This window comes from Rasamsonia emersonii, assembly GCF_000968595.1.
Source record: "Rasamsonia emersonii CBS 393.64 chromosome Unknown ctg1118621760017, whole genome shotgun sequence".
Lineage (NCBI taxonomy): Eukaryota > Fungi > Ascomycota > Eurotiomycetes > Eurotiales > Trichocomaceae > Rasamsonia > Rasamsonia emersonii.
The window spans coordinates 1-16,083 of NW_013563270.1; the positions used below are offsets into that span (position 1 = coordinate 1).

A 16,083-nucleotide genomic window follows, 5' to 3' on the forward strand; every position below is an offset into this window, starting at 1 on the left:
ATGTGATAGCAATAACAGAGCAGCGCGATAAGGCCAGCAACGCTCGAGGGAAGGGCACCTACTGCGGAGAACTCAGTACGCTGGAGGGACTGTGACAGACTGGTTGGGTATCGACCAAGACCAATGCGGCAGGTGAGTAGCAGCTGTATGGAGCTTGTCGCTGGCTGATCTCGCTGCAGGTTGGACCGGTGCAACGTCAAACAACGACTGTGATCAGTTTCGCGCATGATTGGTGGCTGCGAGAGCTGCTGAGATAGCGCTAGATCCAGCTACTTTAGGTAGCGTGCACAGAGTAGCCATGATGATGATAGCACCGGCGCGATGGCGAGACCAGCGAGATGGGTCGGACTCGTCCATGACATGGAGCCTTTCGCAGTCACTGCACCCTGGCAGCAATGCCCTCCAGAGCGCCCGTCCTGTGGAATTGGTCAGTGATCGCGTTGACCAGAATAAGATACAAGGCGCGACGAGAGATTGGCCGCCTGAAGACTGCTGCTGCTAGATACTCCAGGGCCGGCGGGGGATTTCCAACAGGGTCCGCGACAAGCATTGAAGCCAAGTTCTGCGGGCCCACACGGCGCCAGCGAGACTCTGCGCTCCCACGCCATCCACGAGCTTGGTATGCAGTGCCCCGTCGTCTATTGGAGGACTCTATGCCCCCTAATAATTCCCGCATATCAGCTACGGAGTAATTTTGCCGCATAGTTTCATCCAAGCTTGACCGATAACCGCCGCGGGGGCGGACCCAGCGGTCGCACAACCAATGTTGCTAATTACGCAGTGTCAAGGAAATATGTCAGACGTGAGGTTTTCGGCTTTATCTTCGTCGCACAATGGCTGAAAAGTGTACAGAGTCTGCAGCACAGCGTCCATGGCTGCGATAACGAGTCTGATGTGATGAGAATTTCGGCACGTGACCGAGATCTCGACCTCGGAGCTCTTGCGCGATTCAGCACGTGGCTGGCACATGATCAATTGCTATTATTACCTGGCAGACACTAATATACAGAGTACACCATTGAAGTCAATGAAGTGGCTGTTATGAAGCCATTTCCCCCTGGTCGACTAACCAGACCCCGATCATGCCAAGCACCCACTCACAGTATTCAGCCTGATCCACTAGTTCGCTTGAGAGATGGGCTCTTTTCTGCGATCAAGTGCCACGATAATTTCATTTAACTTCTGCGATACGTCCTCGAATAATTTCATCTGACTCTCGACGACTCGCGTGAGTCCGTCCACCCGAGCCTCGAGTTCTGCAACGCGTTGCTGTCTCTGCGCCATCGCGTCTCCGATTTTTTGAAGAGCTTCGATCATCGCTTTGTCACGCTCGATCTGGAGGTCGATCATGGCTGAATCTTCAGAAGAGGAAGGATAATTCGGACCAAAATCGTCAAAGTCGACTGCCCTCCTTTTGCGTCGTGTTGGGGATGGCTGCGACGCGAGTGGTTCAGGAGTATGCTGTCGATGGTCGTCGTCCAGTCCTCTCAGCCAGTCCATGACGCTGGCAGTGATTTCGGACTTGTCTTTCGCCCTGGGCTCCCTCAAACCCGCCAACTCCTTTCTCCGTGCATCGGTAAGGTGGTTGACCACCCGCTCACAGTCTAGCCATGAGTAGTCCCCGCCAAAAACATTAGACATTTCTGCTGCGACCTGCATCCAAAATGGCTTAAGGTTCTTGTATCCCAAGTAGAGTTCGCGATAGAGATCTTGTTTGGAAACGCAAATCTGGACGAGACGCGTTTTCTCCAATTCCGAGAATTCAGGCAAATCCGCGGCGGTAGGGGGAGGATCTTGCGTCGTGGTGGCGCGTGGTGAACGCGTCGAGGGACTATTATTATTAGCCATTGGAAGGAATTGAAGTCAGGAGGGAGGTGGAAAAAATGCGGAAAAAAAAAAAGAGTGTCTGTCGACTGATTGTCCGAAGCAAGACGCTGCCAAGTAGTTTGCTTTTTGTTTTGAAAAATTTTTCCAGGGACAGAAGTCCGAGTATTGCGTGTCAAACTTTGTGGACGCGGTGTGCGTGACCGCGGTTCTATTCCGAATCGGGAAAGTTGAAGTTGAAGTTGTTGTTGCAACTTGCAACAGCTTCTGCTAAACCTCTCGTAACAACTTCAACTTCCCGATTTGGTCACCCGCTCTCAACTCCCGCAACACGCAACATTCATCAGTGGTGTTAAAAATAGTTAAATTATGTGTAACAATATTTGTATACTTCATTACCTTTTTCTTTTTAATTTTCTTCCTTTCCTTGCTATTATTTTTATTTGTTGTTTTGTTCTTGTTTTCAGGCATAAGGTGGTTGTAGAATGCAGTAAGTTCGACAAATATATAATCGGAAATGATTTCTAAAACACAAACCATTCTCCGCAAAGGTGTCTTTAGTATGTCCACCCAATTGTGCATTGTCAAAGCATCAATAATTTCATTTCTGAAATTCGATAACAATGGTTTTTATTCTTGAGCCCTGAAAATGGTGACATATTCCACACAACAGCCAAACATCGGGATAGAACAGAAATACATACGAGGGCATTCCTCACGAGTTGTGACGCTGTTTTCCACTTTTTGTACAGTAGGTCGCATGCGTGTTTTCCGGATGAGGTGATCGTCTGGGCGACAAGACCCGAAAGAGAGAACTCCTCTCAGGAGAGATTTCACCTCCACAACACCCATTTGTCAAAGTCTTGTCGCCTCATCAACTTGCGGAGTCGAGGCAGTCTTGAATCTGGCCGCTTGAAGACTGAATCGGAGCTGGCATGGGACCGGACAGGCTATCTGCCTGCGTTCGCATTTCGAAAGGTCAACAATGCAATGCGTCGATATTAAATTAACTTGCCTGGACTAAAGTCTTTTATCAGTGTCAGACATTATGTGAGTAGTCATATACGCTCAACAGCAGAAGGGACTGAATAGTTCGGGTGCAACACGTGCTTTAAACGTCCGATCAAGGTATATGACGGATAGATCTCCGTGTGGCAGATCCAGAGCGCTCTTAGCGAAGAAAAGCTGGTATGCAGTTCAGACAGAGAATAACAAGTAGGGCGATGACAAGGAGGATAATGATAGGTAGTTGAATTCGTTTCGTGGACTGTCTACCTAGGCAACATAGGTGAGCTTTCAATGAAATAAAACCAACAGACTGACCAGTCCAGGTCCTAAGCCCGATGCCCTAAATGCTTAGTCGGGACTGGTTTCGTTGCCACACAACGCGACCAATCAGTCACCTGATCCCGAAGAGAGGCTGGATATCAGTGTCCATCTACGCCATACAATTCCATCAGGGCTCGTAACAAGTAGCAGAGTCCTATAAGTAGTGCAAACTGGCAATTCTAAAATCCTTTCCTTGTGCTTATGAATTCCACCAAGCCCATTTCCTGTTAAGGTCGCTGAAGATAATCAATGCTGATGTTTGATACAACATGAAGTGACAATGATGGATGGCCATTTACTGGTAATGCTATGTGTTTGTTCTCTGATTATCTTGAGACTCAATGCTAATGCTAACTAATGATGCCCGATAATACAGTGCTTCAAGCTGGGACAGCATATCTTCAGGCCTTATGAAGTCTCTCCAGTTAATCTCAGGTCATTTTAGATCATTTGTTCGGAGTACGTATCTCGCGCATCATTCAATCCACGCCGCAGTCCCAAAATTTGTCGGAGTGTCAATCCCACTTCGGTCCTGCGTCGAAGATCCAGAATCGCCCCCGCTGATAAGACTGAAGGCGGGAAACTTGTCGCCTTAGCCAGTCTTCCACTAAAGATCTGAATGTTTCGAGGGTATCGACACCAAGTTCATACAACATGCCTATGCCCCCTGAGAGTAGTTTTTCTGCGTGTTCAACAGCACTGAAGAGCGACTGGAAACTGCGTCGTGGAACCCAGTACGTCCCGGGCGGGTGTCGCCAATGATCACGGCAACGGAATCAAAGTAATCCAAGATGGAGTCGACAAGAAGCAGATAGTGTTTATTCGACGTTTGGAGAAGCCTTCGAGGTCCCCATTCCCGAGGCCAATCTGGTTCGATCTTGTTTACTATTTCAACATCCGGAGTAGTATTAGCTGAAGCAGATACGTGAGCCCCTCAGCATTTGTATGCGAAGAACAGGCAGGCCATCCTGCTTGATGGTTGACAGAAGCATTGTCCTTAGGTCGTTTGGCCGGTTGATCCTGTTGTCAACGGAAACTGGGTTCTTCGAGAGGATATCTCATATGATGCCTGCATCTACTCCCAGTGTATTCTCAGTCGGTAGACATTGCGCCATTTCTTCTGTATCCGCCTATCGATGGTTAGAAGGGCAGGCGAGCTCGAATGGAAGCAGCTTGAAGTATGCAAAACGCAGCAGAAATCGTCTAGGGAGGGATAACTTTATAAAGGGTCTAACGATTTCCCATCTGGTTTAGCTGCAGGAACGGACTACGATTAGCATTAATCCATACTCCGTAGGATATGACGTAACTATCAATGGCCAATCCGCTTTTTGTTTTTGAGTCGCTGGGATTGTTATCCCCTCTCGCCTGCTGCCAACGATTAGTTGCTTGCGTCGAAGGCTTCGCGCGGAAATATGGCAGCGCTTCCGAATCACGCTACAGGACTCCATCAGTTTTGGCACGACCGTGACATCTTTCTTTACCGCACGACTGTCCCCCGCAAAAAAAGAAAAAGCTCTGGTTCGTTGGAAGAGCCGTCTGGTGAAGGAGGCCAAAGGTTTGCTTGATTGTGCGAGATATCTGGGAAGCGGCTACAAATATTCTCCATGAAGAAGATGGAAGATGGCTCGAACGAGGAGGCACTAGTCTCAAATGAGAAGCAGGGGAACGAGCCAATGAGGTCTTGCAAGCAACATTACCAGGCTGCTATACAGCCACAAACAGCATCCGACTTTGGTCTTAAGAGTTTTGAGATCACAGCTCTGGCCCCTGCGACATCTGTGCTCCGCTACACTGACTTGCATCTGCACGCTGGTCACATCCAATGGGTTTTATCGCGGCTAACTACTGTCAGTGCAACTGATAAATAGCTGCTGTCTCCCCATCCAGAACTTGTTCCCCTCATCATGGGTTGGTAAGCGTTCATTCAACGGATTTGCTTGCTTCGACTTCAAACAAAAAAAAGGAAGAAGGAGGAAATATGGCAGAAACTTCCCAGTCCTTGAAAGCCCCGCAGCGTCCTGTCGAGCAATTTTTCAATGCCACTGCAGGAATTGCTGCCGATGTAGGAGTTTTATTTTAACCGCTGGTCTCCGAATCGTTCTCACACAGAACTCAAGGATGATTTCAGTGCCTACGAAGAAGCGGCACGGTCTGACACTACTTCCCTTGCCTCGAGTGTGTTGAATTATCAGTATGAGAATGGAAGACGCTACCATGCCTATAGCCAGGTAGGGTCTCTGTCTCCATATATACTATTCCAGCTCGCTGACAATATTAACCAAAAGGGAAAATACTTGTATCATCGCGTTTAGCCCTCCAGGTTCACGCTACACCGTTGAGCTGACTTTGATAACAAGGATGCCAAATGATGATACCGAGCAGGACCGTCTTGACCTGGTATCATAGAGGCAGGCTCCTCCCCAAGGAAAGAGACTGCTAACCAGTAATACAGGTGCACCACGTGTGAGTCGCGTCCTTCTATAATGGGGTGCATTCGATGACCATTGATCGTCTGAAGGTTTTTACTTATCCTTGATGGGGAACTTTTCGCTGCTCCCATCAAACAACCGCAAGCCATCCTGGACCTGGGGACGGGCACAGGAATCTGGGCAATGGATATAGCTGAGTCAGGCAAACTGCTCCCTATAAGGGAATCGCGTAGTTGTACTTACAGATTACCAGCAAATTCCCCTCAGCGCGTGTTATTGGCAATGACTTGAGTGCCATTCAGCCTTCCTGGGTTCCTCCGAACGTCGAGTTCGTTATTGACGATTTCGAGAAAGATTGGATCTATGATGAAAATTACTTCGATTTCATTCATGCCCGCACACTTATAGGGAGTGTCAAGGACTGGAAGTGGTTGATTCGCAAGGCATATAATCATTTGAAGCCTAATGGATACTTTGAGGCTGCCGAAATCGACGTATGGGCATGGAGTGATGATGGCAGTCTCAAGGATGATTCGCCATATATGCAATACCTAAGAAACCTACGTGAGGCTGGGGAAAAGACTGGAAGGAAGATGGACGTTGCTCCCAGTTTGAAGCATTGGATCAAGGAGGCAGGATTTGAAGATGTTACTGAAAGGGTCTATGTGGCGCCACTCGGGCCATGGCCAAAGGACCCAAAATTGAAAGAGCTTGGAAGATGGGCCTATGTTGAGAATCCTGATGGCGTTGATGCCTATGGTCTGCGTCTCTACACGCAAGTTCTGGGATGGGAACCTGATGCGGCAAAGATCCATCTCGCGCTTGTCAAGGAGCAGCTCCGGGACAAGAATCTACATGCCTATAGCAAAGTGTAAGTCCTCTTGTTCCTTCGCCTCTTTCCAAATGAATATGACTGCTGACTACCACAAGCTATGTTGTCTACGGAAGAAAACCAGAACCCAAATAAACTGTCTGAGCTTCGGCGCATTGATGGAATTTAGCCTGTGGATGGAACTCAGTTGTCTCTATCTTCTTGTCTCGATACTCTGCATGGCAAGAGTCCCATGTGACGGCCCAGAGGAAGCTGTTAGCAGTGCTTGTTAGATAGAGCAATTTGAGATTCTGTCCGTTCAGGATTTCCGTCCAGTAATCAAAGATGACTTCGAAGAAGAAGCCTTAAGTCGAAAGACGAGGCTTGCAGTGATTGCTGCGAAATACATGAACTTATGGAGTAATAATGAAGGCACAAAGACCGTCTCAGAGATGGCGGCCAGGCTCTAAACCCTATGTAGTCTTCCTAACCTACTGTACTGAACATCATAGGTAAGCTCTCGCGGCTTGACATTATTTATCGCTCCGAGTAATTAGGGTTAAGAGTTATTACCGTTAGGTAGGTAGCCTCGCCAGTGTGGGTCGCCACCTGCTTGGGCGATACGGCCGCCGTCCTGTCGCCCCACGGTGTCGCAACGCTCCTGATCTGACCGTTAAGGCGCGACTCTCACGTCTGTGAGCTTCCCTCACCAGCATTACTCCATCAGAGCACAATATCCCCTAGCTAGCCATGATCACAGTTATTCCTACTACAATGTACTCGGATTATACTACTTAGGAGGCCCAAGATAACTTTTTCTATGGCATAAGGTTATCATTCAGCTGAATGATAAGTTATAAGGTTATTGGTTAGCTGAATAAGAAGTCTTGGTGGTAAGGTAGTAGCAAATACCTACTCAAATGAGAGATTTGAGCGCTGAAGTGGGGAAAGGTTCCATGTGAACAGCAATTGGACATGGGTTAATTTAATTAATCAATCCTAAGATATTATAGGGTAGTTAGTTCGATTTGAAAGCAAACTCTCGTGCGCCGTTTTCATATTCCGGCACCCGGATGTATATTCTTCTCCACGGCAGCGTAACTGAACGGGGAGACGTCAGCGGTGCGCGCATCTTTCTTGTCGAGGTCCTTAATAATAATCTTGTTGTCGGCCTCCTCGTGTTTCTCCACGTGGATCTTCGGACAACGGCTCGCAGGCTGTGCCGAAACGTCGCGCACTGCCTGACTTTACGGAGTATTTACGGAGTACTCCGTAGTGCTGCTATGATCTCACATTTCATAAAATCTGACATGTTATAATGATCCAACATTTTGTAATAAAAAAACCGTCAAATGACTATTTTCAGATGTTTTCATACTATGAAAAACCTATGAAGTGGTAAAATGACCCGAAATTAAATAGCATAGAAAGAGCTAAACAAAGTATTAAAGATGCGACTATGAAGGCATCTGTCCTGGTATTAGGTTTTCGTTCTACAAAGTAATTAGCATAGTATGATCTTGATCATTAATGAGGTAAATATTGTTGAGGTTATGGCTATAAGCATGTAGGGGAGAAGCTTCTACAAGCATCACTATAGAAGACAATATAATGATATGAAGGAGACTTTATTCCTGATTCTAATCAGATGTGGGCGACCTGGCGTATAAGCCTTATTGTAAGAAGCGGGGTATCGGCTTCCAATATGATGTATCACATCAGCTTATATGACTACCGAATCCAGTTAGACCGGTATGCCATGAATTCCAACAAATATATGGAAAAGCCTTATTGATTGCTATTGTTTTTTTCTTTTATTCGATTTCATTGCAAATATTAGTCCATGGGTACATTCATATGGACAAATCGAGAGACTCATTTGGTGGGATTCATGGGATAATCCATGTGGACAACAACTGACATCAACAGGTATTCATCGTCTATCGCATGGTATATATACCCCTTATCTATTGAATAAGTCAAAAGGTAAGTGGCTGACATCAATACAGACCTGGGCTTGTGCCTTTATTTGATTAGTACGCTTCGAGTGATTCCAAAGTGGATGATACTGGGATGGTCGGTACACAATGAGAAGAAATGTTGGATCAGGTGGGAGCACATCAGCGCATATATCTGCTTTCATTTGTCAGTGAGTGAGGAGTTCACGATTTTGTAACGGACGCCTGCATGGAATACAGCCACACAGGCTAATTTGGTTGTAACCCTGGCTTCAGGCTATCTGGATAAATCCGATGAAGCCAAGGCTAGAAGAAGCCAACTGGCAGGTACAGTACATGAACCAGTCAGGCACATGCCCCAAATAATATTGGCGAGGAAATATATTTTCACCTAGAGGCCCGCAGACAAGTCGGAAGAAGGATGAGCCGCAGTATTCTAGACGCTGTCGTGAAACTTGACGTCGACTCCTAAGTCCGCTTAACACCGTCCAGAAGCGGGGTTGATAGCGAGATTCCTGTTGAACGTAAATAATGACAACAGTTGGTGACAGTCGCACAGCAGTTAATAAATTCCGGCAATTTGCGGGTTAGTCGCAGTCTGCGACCCAGACTTGAAATAAATGCCGGATACTACGTCGATTTTGCCTCGTTCCTGCGATTGTTCTTCACTGCCCTTCAGAGAACCTGCGTCTCTCGCGTACACGCTTCTGAATTTCGCCTAGCAATCGATCGCTCTTACACAATGACCGAAACAACCCTCCCCCTAAGCCTCAAGCAGAGCCTCGAGGCCACAAAAGTCTCGTACACCCAGCTGGGCAAGTCCGGCCTTCGAGTCTCGGTTCCGATCCTGGGCGCCATGTCCTTTGGCCACAAGGACTGGCAGCCATGGGTCGTCGACAACGAAGAGCAGGTAGAAGCCCTTCTCAAAGGCGCATATGACCGTGGTCTAAACACCTGGGACACGGCCAACGTCTACTCGAACGGGGTCAGCGAAGAGATGATCGGACGAGTGATCAAGAAGTTCAACATTCCCCGACACAAGCTCGTTCTGCTGACCAAGTGCAATGGCTACGTGGGTGAAGAGCCTGCTGTTCGGGACCTTCTGTTCCCCAAAGAGATTAGAAGCAGCAAGGACTACGTTAATCAGGGTGGGCTCTCGCGTGCTGCCATCTTCAATGCTGTCGATGCGAGTTTGAAACGGTTGCAGACGAATTATATTGACCTGCTTCAAATTCATGTAGGTGGAATGCTGATTTTGACTTCCCTTTTTTTATTGTCATTCTTGTTTCGATAAATATATACAACTCCTGTATCTATTAGCTACTGTTTAACTGACTCAATCTCATTTACGCTCTGCGGTATTGGTGGCTTTCTTTTTTCTTTCTTTCTTTCTTTTTTTTTGTTCAAAGCTGACTCGAGATCCTTTTCAGCGTTACGATTACACGGTCCCCCCAGAAGAGACGATGAAAGCTCTCCACGACCTGGTCCAATCCGGCAAAGTACGCTACATTGGCGCGAGCTCGATGTGGACGTGTAAGTCATCCAATCTCATCTCCTACTCATGAACTTTGTCTGTGTATAATACTAAAGCTTATTGATTCTGTTCAAAACAGACCAGTTTGCCACGCTGCAGTTCATCGCAGAGAAAAACGGCTGGACCAAGTTCGTCAGCATGCAGAACCACTACTCGCTCTGCTACCGCGAAGAAGAACGGGAGATGAACCGATTCTGCCGTGAGACGGGCGTGGGGCTGATTCCCTGGGCGCCTCTCTACCGAGGGCACCTTGCCCGGCCCTGGGGCCAGGAACCGACAACGCGTACCCTGACGAATCCCCTGGCAAGAGATGTCACGGAAACCGATATCAAGATCATCCAAAGAGTGCAGGAGCTGGCGGAGAAGAAGGGTTGGAAGATGAGCCAAGTGGCACTGGCCTGGATCATTCAGAAGGGCACCATCCCCATTGTTGGATTCAGCAATCTGGAGCGACTGGATGAGGCGGTCGAGGTTCGAGGCAAGACCTTGACGGATGAAGAGATTAAATACCTAGAGGAACTCTATGTGCCGAAGAATGTTGTGGGTCATTTTTAGGTCACAGAGCATGGGGAATTAATATACGTATTTTCTTCCGGATATACTGACTACAGAGGACCCGTAACACGAACCAAGAATACCATGTTATCAGAGAGCAGGACTTACCCCTCCAGCTGCAAGACTCGTCCAGGATGTGTCGAGGTCCAACAGATCAAGCTGTCAATCAACTACTTTTTGGCTGCCAATTTGCAGGGCATGATGCCGTCCTTGTTGATGGTGAGCATGTGACGAGACCACGTGCCGCGAACGTTATTGATTTTTCTCCATCCCAAATCTCGATGCGTAAATTTATAACCCTAGAAGTCTATACAATTCGAGGTAAATGTGCTGAAGTAATATTAGTGACCGTTATTGAAAATGTAGTAGATGTTGATATTGTTCCTTTTACACGCGAAAGGACTAAGTACTCAATACGTTCTATCTTTGCAGTAGCATATCCAAAGTAGCCCTGATGTATTGTATTGTTGCGGAAGCTAATCGTTGCGGATAGATATATTTGCAAGCTGTTCTACTCGAAGATCTTGGACATTCAGACGATACAGTACAACCTCAACCTTGCACTGCTGTACTCTTTCGTTTATAGCTCGATCAACTGGTGTATTGCCAGCTTTCTATAAGTCACGTGACAAGAATCGAGACGAGGATGCTCTCAGCTGCGACGCCTGTCATATCACCAGCCAATAATGGAGTTCTTTCTGAGTTCTTGAGTTCTTGGCTTGCCCTTTAGATAACTAGGTAATAGCAATAATTTCCCTGCTTGATAACCGCTCATCTCCGCTAGTCAACGCGGAGTTCGGCGAACAAGCGGGGAGGGAAGCTTAATCGGGTCTAGAATAGAAGCCGAGGCAAGAAGACGATAAGATTCATCACTCCCTCTTGACATCATTATTACTACCTCCAGAATAATTTCAAATCACAGCAATATTAATTGCTCCTGATATCCCCTCATGAGCTACCGCTGAACGAAATGCCCGCCCCAACCCTCGTCTCCCCTCCGCCCTCGCTGCGCATCATCCCCGAGCCCCTCACGGCCGACGCCTTCGCCCCCTTCGGCACCGTCATCTCCAGCCCTCTGCCTCGCGACCTGTCCGCCGCGCCACGAGCCAGCGCCCTCGCCTCGCTGCCTCTGCCACACTCGCTGGCCGCGCCCCCCGTGCTCGCGAACCAGGGCTCCGCGCTGAAATACAGTCCCATCTCGCCGCTCGAGAATGGCTACGAGGCGTGTCCGAGTGGGAAACGCGCCCAGGCGCGCATGAGCATGTTCTCGTGCTTTCCGCGGAAGTTGAGGAGGGAGTCTATCAGGAACAGAAACAGAAACAGAAGCAGCAGAAGTACAAGCATGAGCACAAGCAGCAGGCATGGAGGAGGAGGAGGAGCAGAAGAGTACCTCACAGAGGATATTGCCGTTGGTGTTGGTGGTGGAGGGAGCTCATCTTCTTTTTCTACTCCCGTCTTCGACGTGCGCATCCTCGAACGCCACCCCTTCACAACCCAGACGTTTATCCCCATCGACCTGTCGAGTCAGAGGCGGGTTGTTCGCGATAGTGGCAGTTACAGCGACGGAGACAGCGGCAGCGGCAGCAGCAGCGTTCGTGGAAAAGCGTCCTTCGACGACGGCAGCGGCCACAGCGACATCCTGCTCGAAGAGGAGGTGCCGGAAGAAGACGAACCGGTGTTTCTCGTCCTGGTTGCGCCGACGCTCAAGGGCCAGACTGCCGCTGCGACAGTTACTAGTTCTGCGTCATCGTCGCCGTCTGGCGACAACAATGATACTGATGATCGCAAGAAGCGCGTGCACATCCGCGATCCTCCCGATCTAGAGAACCTCAGGGCCTTCATCGCTCGCGGCGGCCAGGCCGTCACCTACGCCGCGGGCACGTGGCACGCCCCGATGGTGGTACTCGGGCGCCGCCGCGTCGACTTTGTCGTCGTGCAGTTTGTGAATGGCGTCGAGGAGGAGGACTGCCAGGAGGCGGCGTTTGCGGAGGGGATAGTCGTTGATTTGGCGAGTTTGGAGAATGTAGAGACGGGGGAGGATTTGACTGGGTTGTTGGGGAGGAGGGCGAAGTTGTAAATAGTGCTTTTTGTTCCTTTCTGTATTGTACATACTTTATTTTATTTGGCTAGGTAATTAATATAATATCATAATGGGTATCTGAAAGAAAAGTAAGGAGGCCATGGAGAAATACAAGATCATCACTAGTGTACAGTACAAAATACCCCAACTAGGTTGATATAGACAGACCAACAGTTTCGTACTACGTCGCCGTCGCCACAAGCTTCGCATCTCCGCCGCTCTCCTCTTCCTCGCTGGTCGACCCAGCTTTCATCTGGCGCAACATGTCCCTGGCCACATTGAGAGCCTCCTCAGGCAGTCCCGCCAGGCGCGCGACTTTGAGGGCATGCGACTGCCGATTCACGCCCCTCCGGAGGCGATGCACGAAGGAGAAGGATCCCGACGCCGTCTCCTTGATGTCCGTGCAGTACGTCCCCAATTTCTCGAACTCCCGCGTCATGTCCGCCAGGGCGTGGAAGTGTGTCGCGAACAGCGTGCGACACTTGTTCACGTGGTAGAGGTGATGCAGGCATGCGAACCCGACGGCCGTTCCGTCCTCCGGTGTCGTCCCCCGGCCGACTTCGTCCATGATCACAAACGATCGCGGCGTCGCCTGCTTCAGGATCGCGGCTGTCTCCAGCATCTCCACCATAAAGGTCGATTGATCACGGAAGAGGTCGTCTGCCGCCCCGATGCGGCTGAAGATCTGGTCGACGATGCCGATCTCAGCGTATTCAGCCGGCACGAAGGAGCCCACCTGCGCGAGGATGGTGATCAGAGCGTTCTGTCGCAGAAAGGTGCTCTTGCCTGCCATGTTGGGCCCCGTGATGAGCCAGATGCGCTCCTGGTCCCCGAGGAAGCAGTCGTTGCTCACGAACCGCCGCCCCTGCTCTTCCAGCCCCAGTTTTACCGTCGGATGTCTCCCGCCGATAATCCGGTGCGAAGTGCCCGTGTTCAAAATCGGCCGCACCATCTGCTGCTCCTTGGCAAGGGTGGCGAACGAGCATGCTACATCCAACTCGTCCATGACCGCAGCGTTGCGGCGGATCTTGACCAGATTCAGAATCACCCCGCGACGCAAATCTTCAAAGATCCGCTGCTCCTCGGAGCGGATGTGGATCTTCGCCTGGTCGATCCGCGCTCCGAGTTGGGACCAGGCCGGAAGGTAAAATGACCGCGTGGTCTTGGTCGAGGAAACATTGCGCGTGACTCCCAGCTCTTCGAGAGCCTGTTGGGAGATTTTGTCTCCCTTGATGTGGCAGATGTACCCCAGACTGGGCGTCCACTTCAGCGTTAGAGCAGTCGAACCCACCTGGTCTCGCAAACGCTGCGTCAGATCTGATTTCTCTTTCTGCAGCGCTTCCAGATCCTCATGCAGTTTCCGCAATGCCTCGCTTGCATCTCGTCGCATGATCCAGGTGTCCACGTCGCCATGCTCAGACTCGATCGCAATGCCCGGTCTGCCTGTGTTTTTGAAACGGAGCTTCTTGGGCATGGCTTCGACGTCTTCGGGAAGTCCCTCGTTTAGTACAACTTCTTGAGCCAGCCCTGCGGCCTCTGCTGCGTTGCTGTCCTCGATTCGCTGCTTTTGCAGCAGTCCTTCTTCATCAATGGCCGCAAAAATTCTATCCGCAAGCTCCGTTGGGCCATCCAGAGACATGCGGTTTACTAACGCCTGAAGACTCCTATGATTCTTCTTGGGACTCTTGTCTGCCTCGATTCGTGCCGACAAGACTCGCCGAATTTCCCGCGACGCTTCTATTGCCCTCGATAGGCAGATCAGGTCATCTGGATCACCTCTCCCAAGAGAGAATTTCTGGACTAGTCTTTGCGAATCATAGCTGCGTTTCAAAAGCATTATTATATTCTCACGTAGGTCTTCATCTTCAAGGAAGTACTCCACCAGATCCAGACGCTCATTGATCACAGAAAGGGATGTCGATGGAGACGCTGTAGACAGTCTTAGCGCAAAACCAAATCCTAACGGGTGGTATGGGCCATACTTAATCTGTCTCTCAGGAGGCGAGCACCGCTCTTCGTAGAAGTCCGACGAACCGCGTGCAGCAGACTGCCCTTACCTAGGCCATCCCGCGCGGTTTCTAGAATCTCTAGCCCTCTCAGACTATTACGGTCTATGCCCATTGACTCATCCAGATGTCTTCGGCGAGGCGGCTGTAGTTTCATGTTGAGGCCCTGGAGTTGGATCCTAACGTATTCTAGAAGACTATATCCCGCCGCCACTTCTTCATCCGTAAACAAGGACTGTGCCTCCGAAGGTATCGGTGCTTCCAACATAGGGGTCCAGGACGACATGGGACTGATGTTTTTGGGCGCATCGAAAAAAGTCAGCAGATGGTGGTCTTGGCCCACGAGCATCTGCAGTTCCTGACCGACAAGGCCCTGGAGACGTTTATCAACCAGTATTTCTCGAGCTCCAATCCGTGCGATTGCAGAGGGCAGCATCTGAGCCGTGGTGTATTGGGTGAAAAAGTCTCCGGTGGAGAGATCCAACCAAGCCAGGCCGACACGCTGGGACGCCGACGATAACAGGTGAGCAAGCGAGGCAGCCTCACCTTCCGCCTGCAGATCCGGTTTCACTCCGTCAATATCCACGTGTATCGACAAGAGAAAGTTATTCTGAGAGGTATCCATGAACTTCTCATCAATCAACGTCCCTGGCGTGATGACTCTTGTCACTTTGCGGTCGAACATAAGACCCCCGGAACGCACTTTGTCCTCAGCATGGTTTGCAAACTCCTCGCTAATAGCCACGTATTTCTTCAGGTCTTGGACGAGGATTTTCAGGAAGCGATCCAGTTGGAAGAAAGGGAATCCGGCCATGGGAACCGGACCAGCGTTGGTCTTTTTGGACGCAAGCTTAAGGTTCAGTAAGGGGGCCAATTCTTCTGCTTGTTCAAAGTAGAGCTTCTCTCGTCAGCTTCTGATATAGAGCATTTTTATCCTTAAGAATAAAAGCATACCTCATAGAAGCCCCCTACTCTCGTTAAGACCACGCAGTTCTTGAACTTCTCCATGTTGTTCCGGTGGCCCTGCACCACCGTCGGATAGCGAGGAGCATCGTCCGCGCCATCATTGTAAGGTTCCAGTTTCAGCGCGCCCTGCGGCAGGTCCTTCAGCTTCGTCGTGGACTTCGTCTTTGCGCCTCTGGAAGAACAATGCTCGATCCATGGAGCTCCAGCTCTGCGCCGAAGAGTGGGCCGCGCGGAGCTCCCAATGAACCGGAGCAGGAGGGAGCGAGGCACCACGCCTGGGCGCAGAACAATCGGCCTCAAGCCCGTTGAGATCAGCTGCTGGCCATGAGGGACCTGGACTCGCATTGTCTGTGACTGATCTTGCGAGCTGGAGGCAATCCTGCTGCAGACGCGTGCGCGGCGAGCAAGCTCCGCGACTCGCCAGACCTTCCCGTTTTGCCACCAATTTCCGCCTGCGACCAATCTTGACAAAGTCTCCCGCGTTCATCTTCACTCTTTTCCTCCTGCAACAACACCGGCAGCCTTGCCACCTGCACCCTCCTGTGTCCTGCTGCAGGAGAATGCATCTCGCTGTATGAGCAGGAACAT

The 16,083-nt window shown here is 50.0% G+C and overlaps 6 protein-coding genes across 6 annotated transcripts; 4 read left to right on the forward strand and 2 right to left on the reverse strand.

Annotated features, from left to right (window-relative positions):
* Positions 1-1,119: 1,119 nt before the first annotated feature.
* Positions 1,120-2,406, reverse strand: T310_2179 (uncharacterized protein; the record flags this gene model as incomplete). Its single annotated transcript, XM_013474885.1, has 2 exons — positions 1,120-1,831; positions 2,114-2,406. 2 exons carry the CDS (start codon positions 2,404-2,406, stop codon positions 1,120-1,122), a joined length of 1,005 nt encoding a protein of 334 aa, XP_013330339.1.
* Positions 2,407-4,760: 2,354 nt separating this feature from the next.
* T310_2180 (UMTA methyltransferase family protein) lies at positions 4,761-6,552 on the forward strand (the record flags this gene model as incomplete). The annotated part of the gene is made up of 6 exons (XM_013474886.1): positions 4,761-5,003; positions 5,044-5,068; positions 5,266-5,384; positions 5,563-5,619; positions 5,831-6,456; positions 6,516-6,552. The coding sequence occupies 6 exons, from the start codon at positions 4,761-4,763 to the stop codon at positions 6,550-6,552; spliced, it is 1,107 nt and encodes a 368-aa protein (XP_013330340.1).
* A 1,549-nt stretch (positions 6,553-8,101) lies between these two features.
* On the forward strand, positions 8,102-8,749 carry T310_2181 (uncharacterized protein; the record flags this gene model as incomplete). The annotated part of the gene is made up of 3 exons (XM_013474887.1): positions 8,102-8,148; positions 8,237-8,382; positions 8,595-8,749. The coding sequence occupies 3 exons, from the start codon at positions 8,102-8,104 to the stop codon at positions 8,747-8,749; spliced, it is 348 nt and encodes a 115-aa protein (XP_013330341.1).
* Positions 8,750-9,096: 347 nt separating this feature from the next.
* Positions 9,097-10,443, forward strand: T310_2182 (Aldo-keto reductase; the record flags this gene model as incomplete). The annotated part of the gene is made up of 3 exons (XM_013474888.1): positions 9,097-9,591; positions 9,785-9,887; positions 9,968-10,443. The coding sequence occupies 3 exons, from the start codon at positions 9,097-9,099 to the stop codon at positions 10,441-10,443; spliced, it is 1,074 nt and encodes a 357-aa protein (XP_013330342.1).
* A 970-nt stretch (positions 10,444-11,413) lies between these two features.
* Positions 11,414-12,520, forward strand: T310_2183 (Ureidoglycolate hydrolase; the record flags this gene model as incomplete). The annotated part of the gene is made up of 1 exon (XM_013474889.1): positions 11,414-12,520. The coding sequence occupies one exon, from the start codon at positions 11,414-11,416 to the stop codon at positions 12,518-12,520; it is 1,107 nt and encodes a 368-aa protein (XP_013330343.1).
* A 184-nt stretch (positions 12,521-12,704) lies between these two features.
* T310_2184 (DNA mismatch repair protein Msh1) lies at positions 12,705-15,840 on the reverse strand (the record flags this gene model as incomplete). The annotated part of the gene is made up of 3 exons (XM_013474890.1): positions 12,705-14,452; positions 14,506-15,427; positions 15,484-15,840. 3 exons carry the CDS (start codon positions 15,838-15,840, stop codon positions 12,705-12,707), a joined length of 3,027 nt encoding a protein of 1,008 aa, XP_013330344.1.
* Positions 15,841-16,083: the final 243 nt, after the last annotated feature.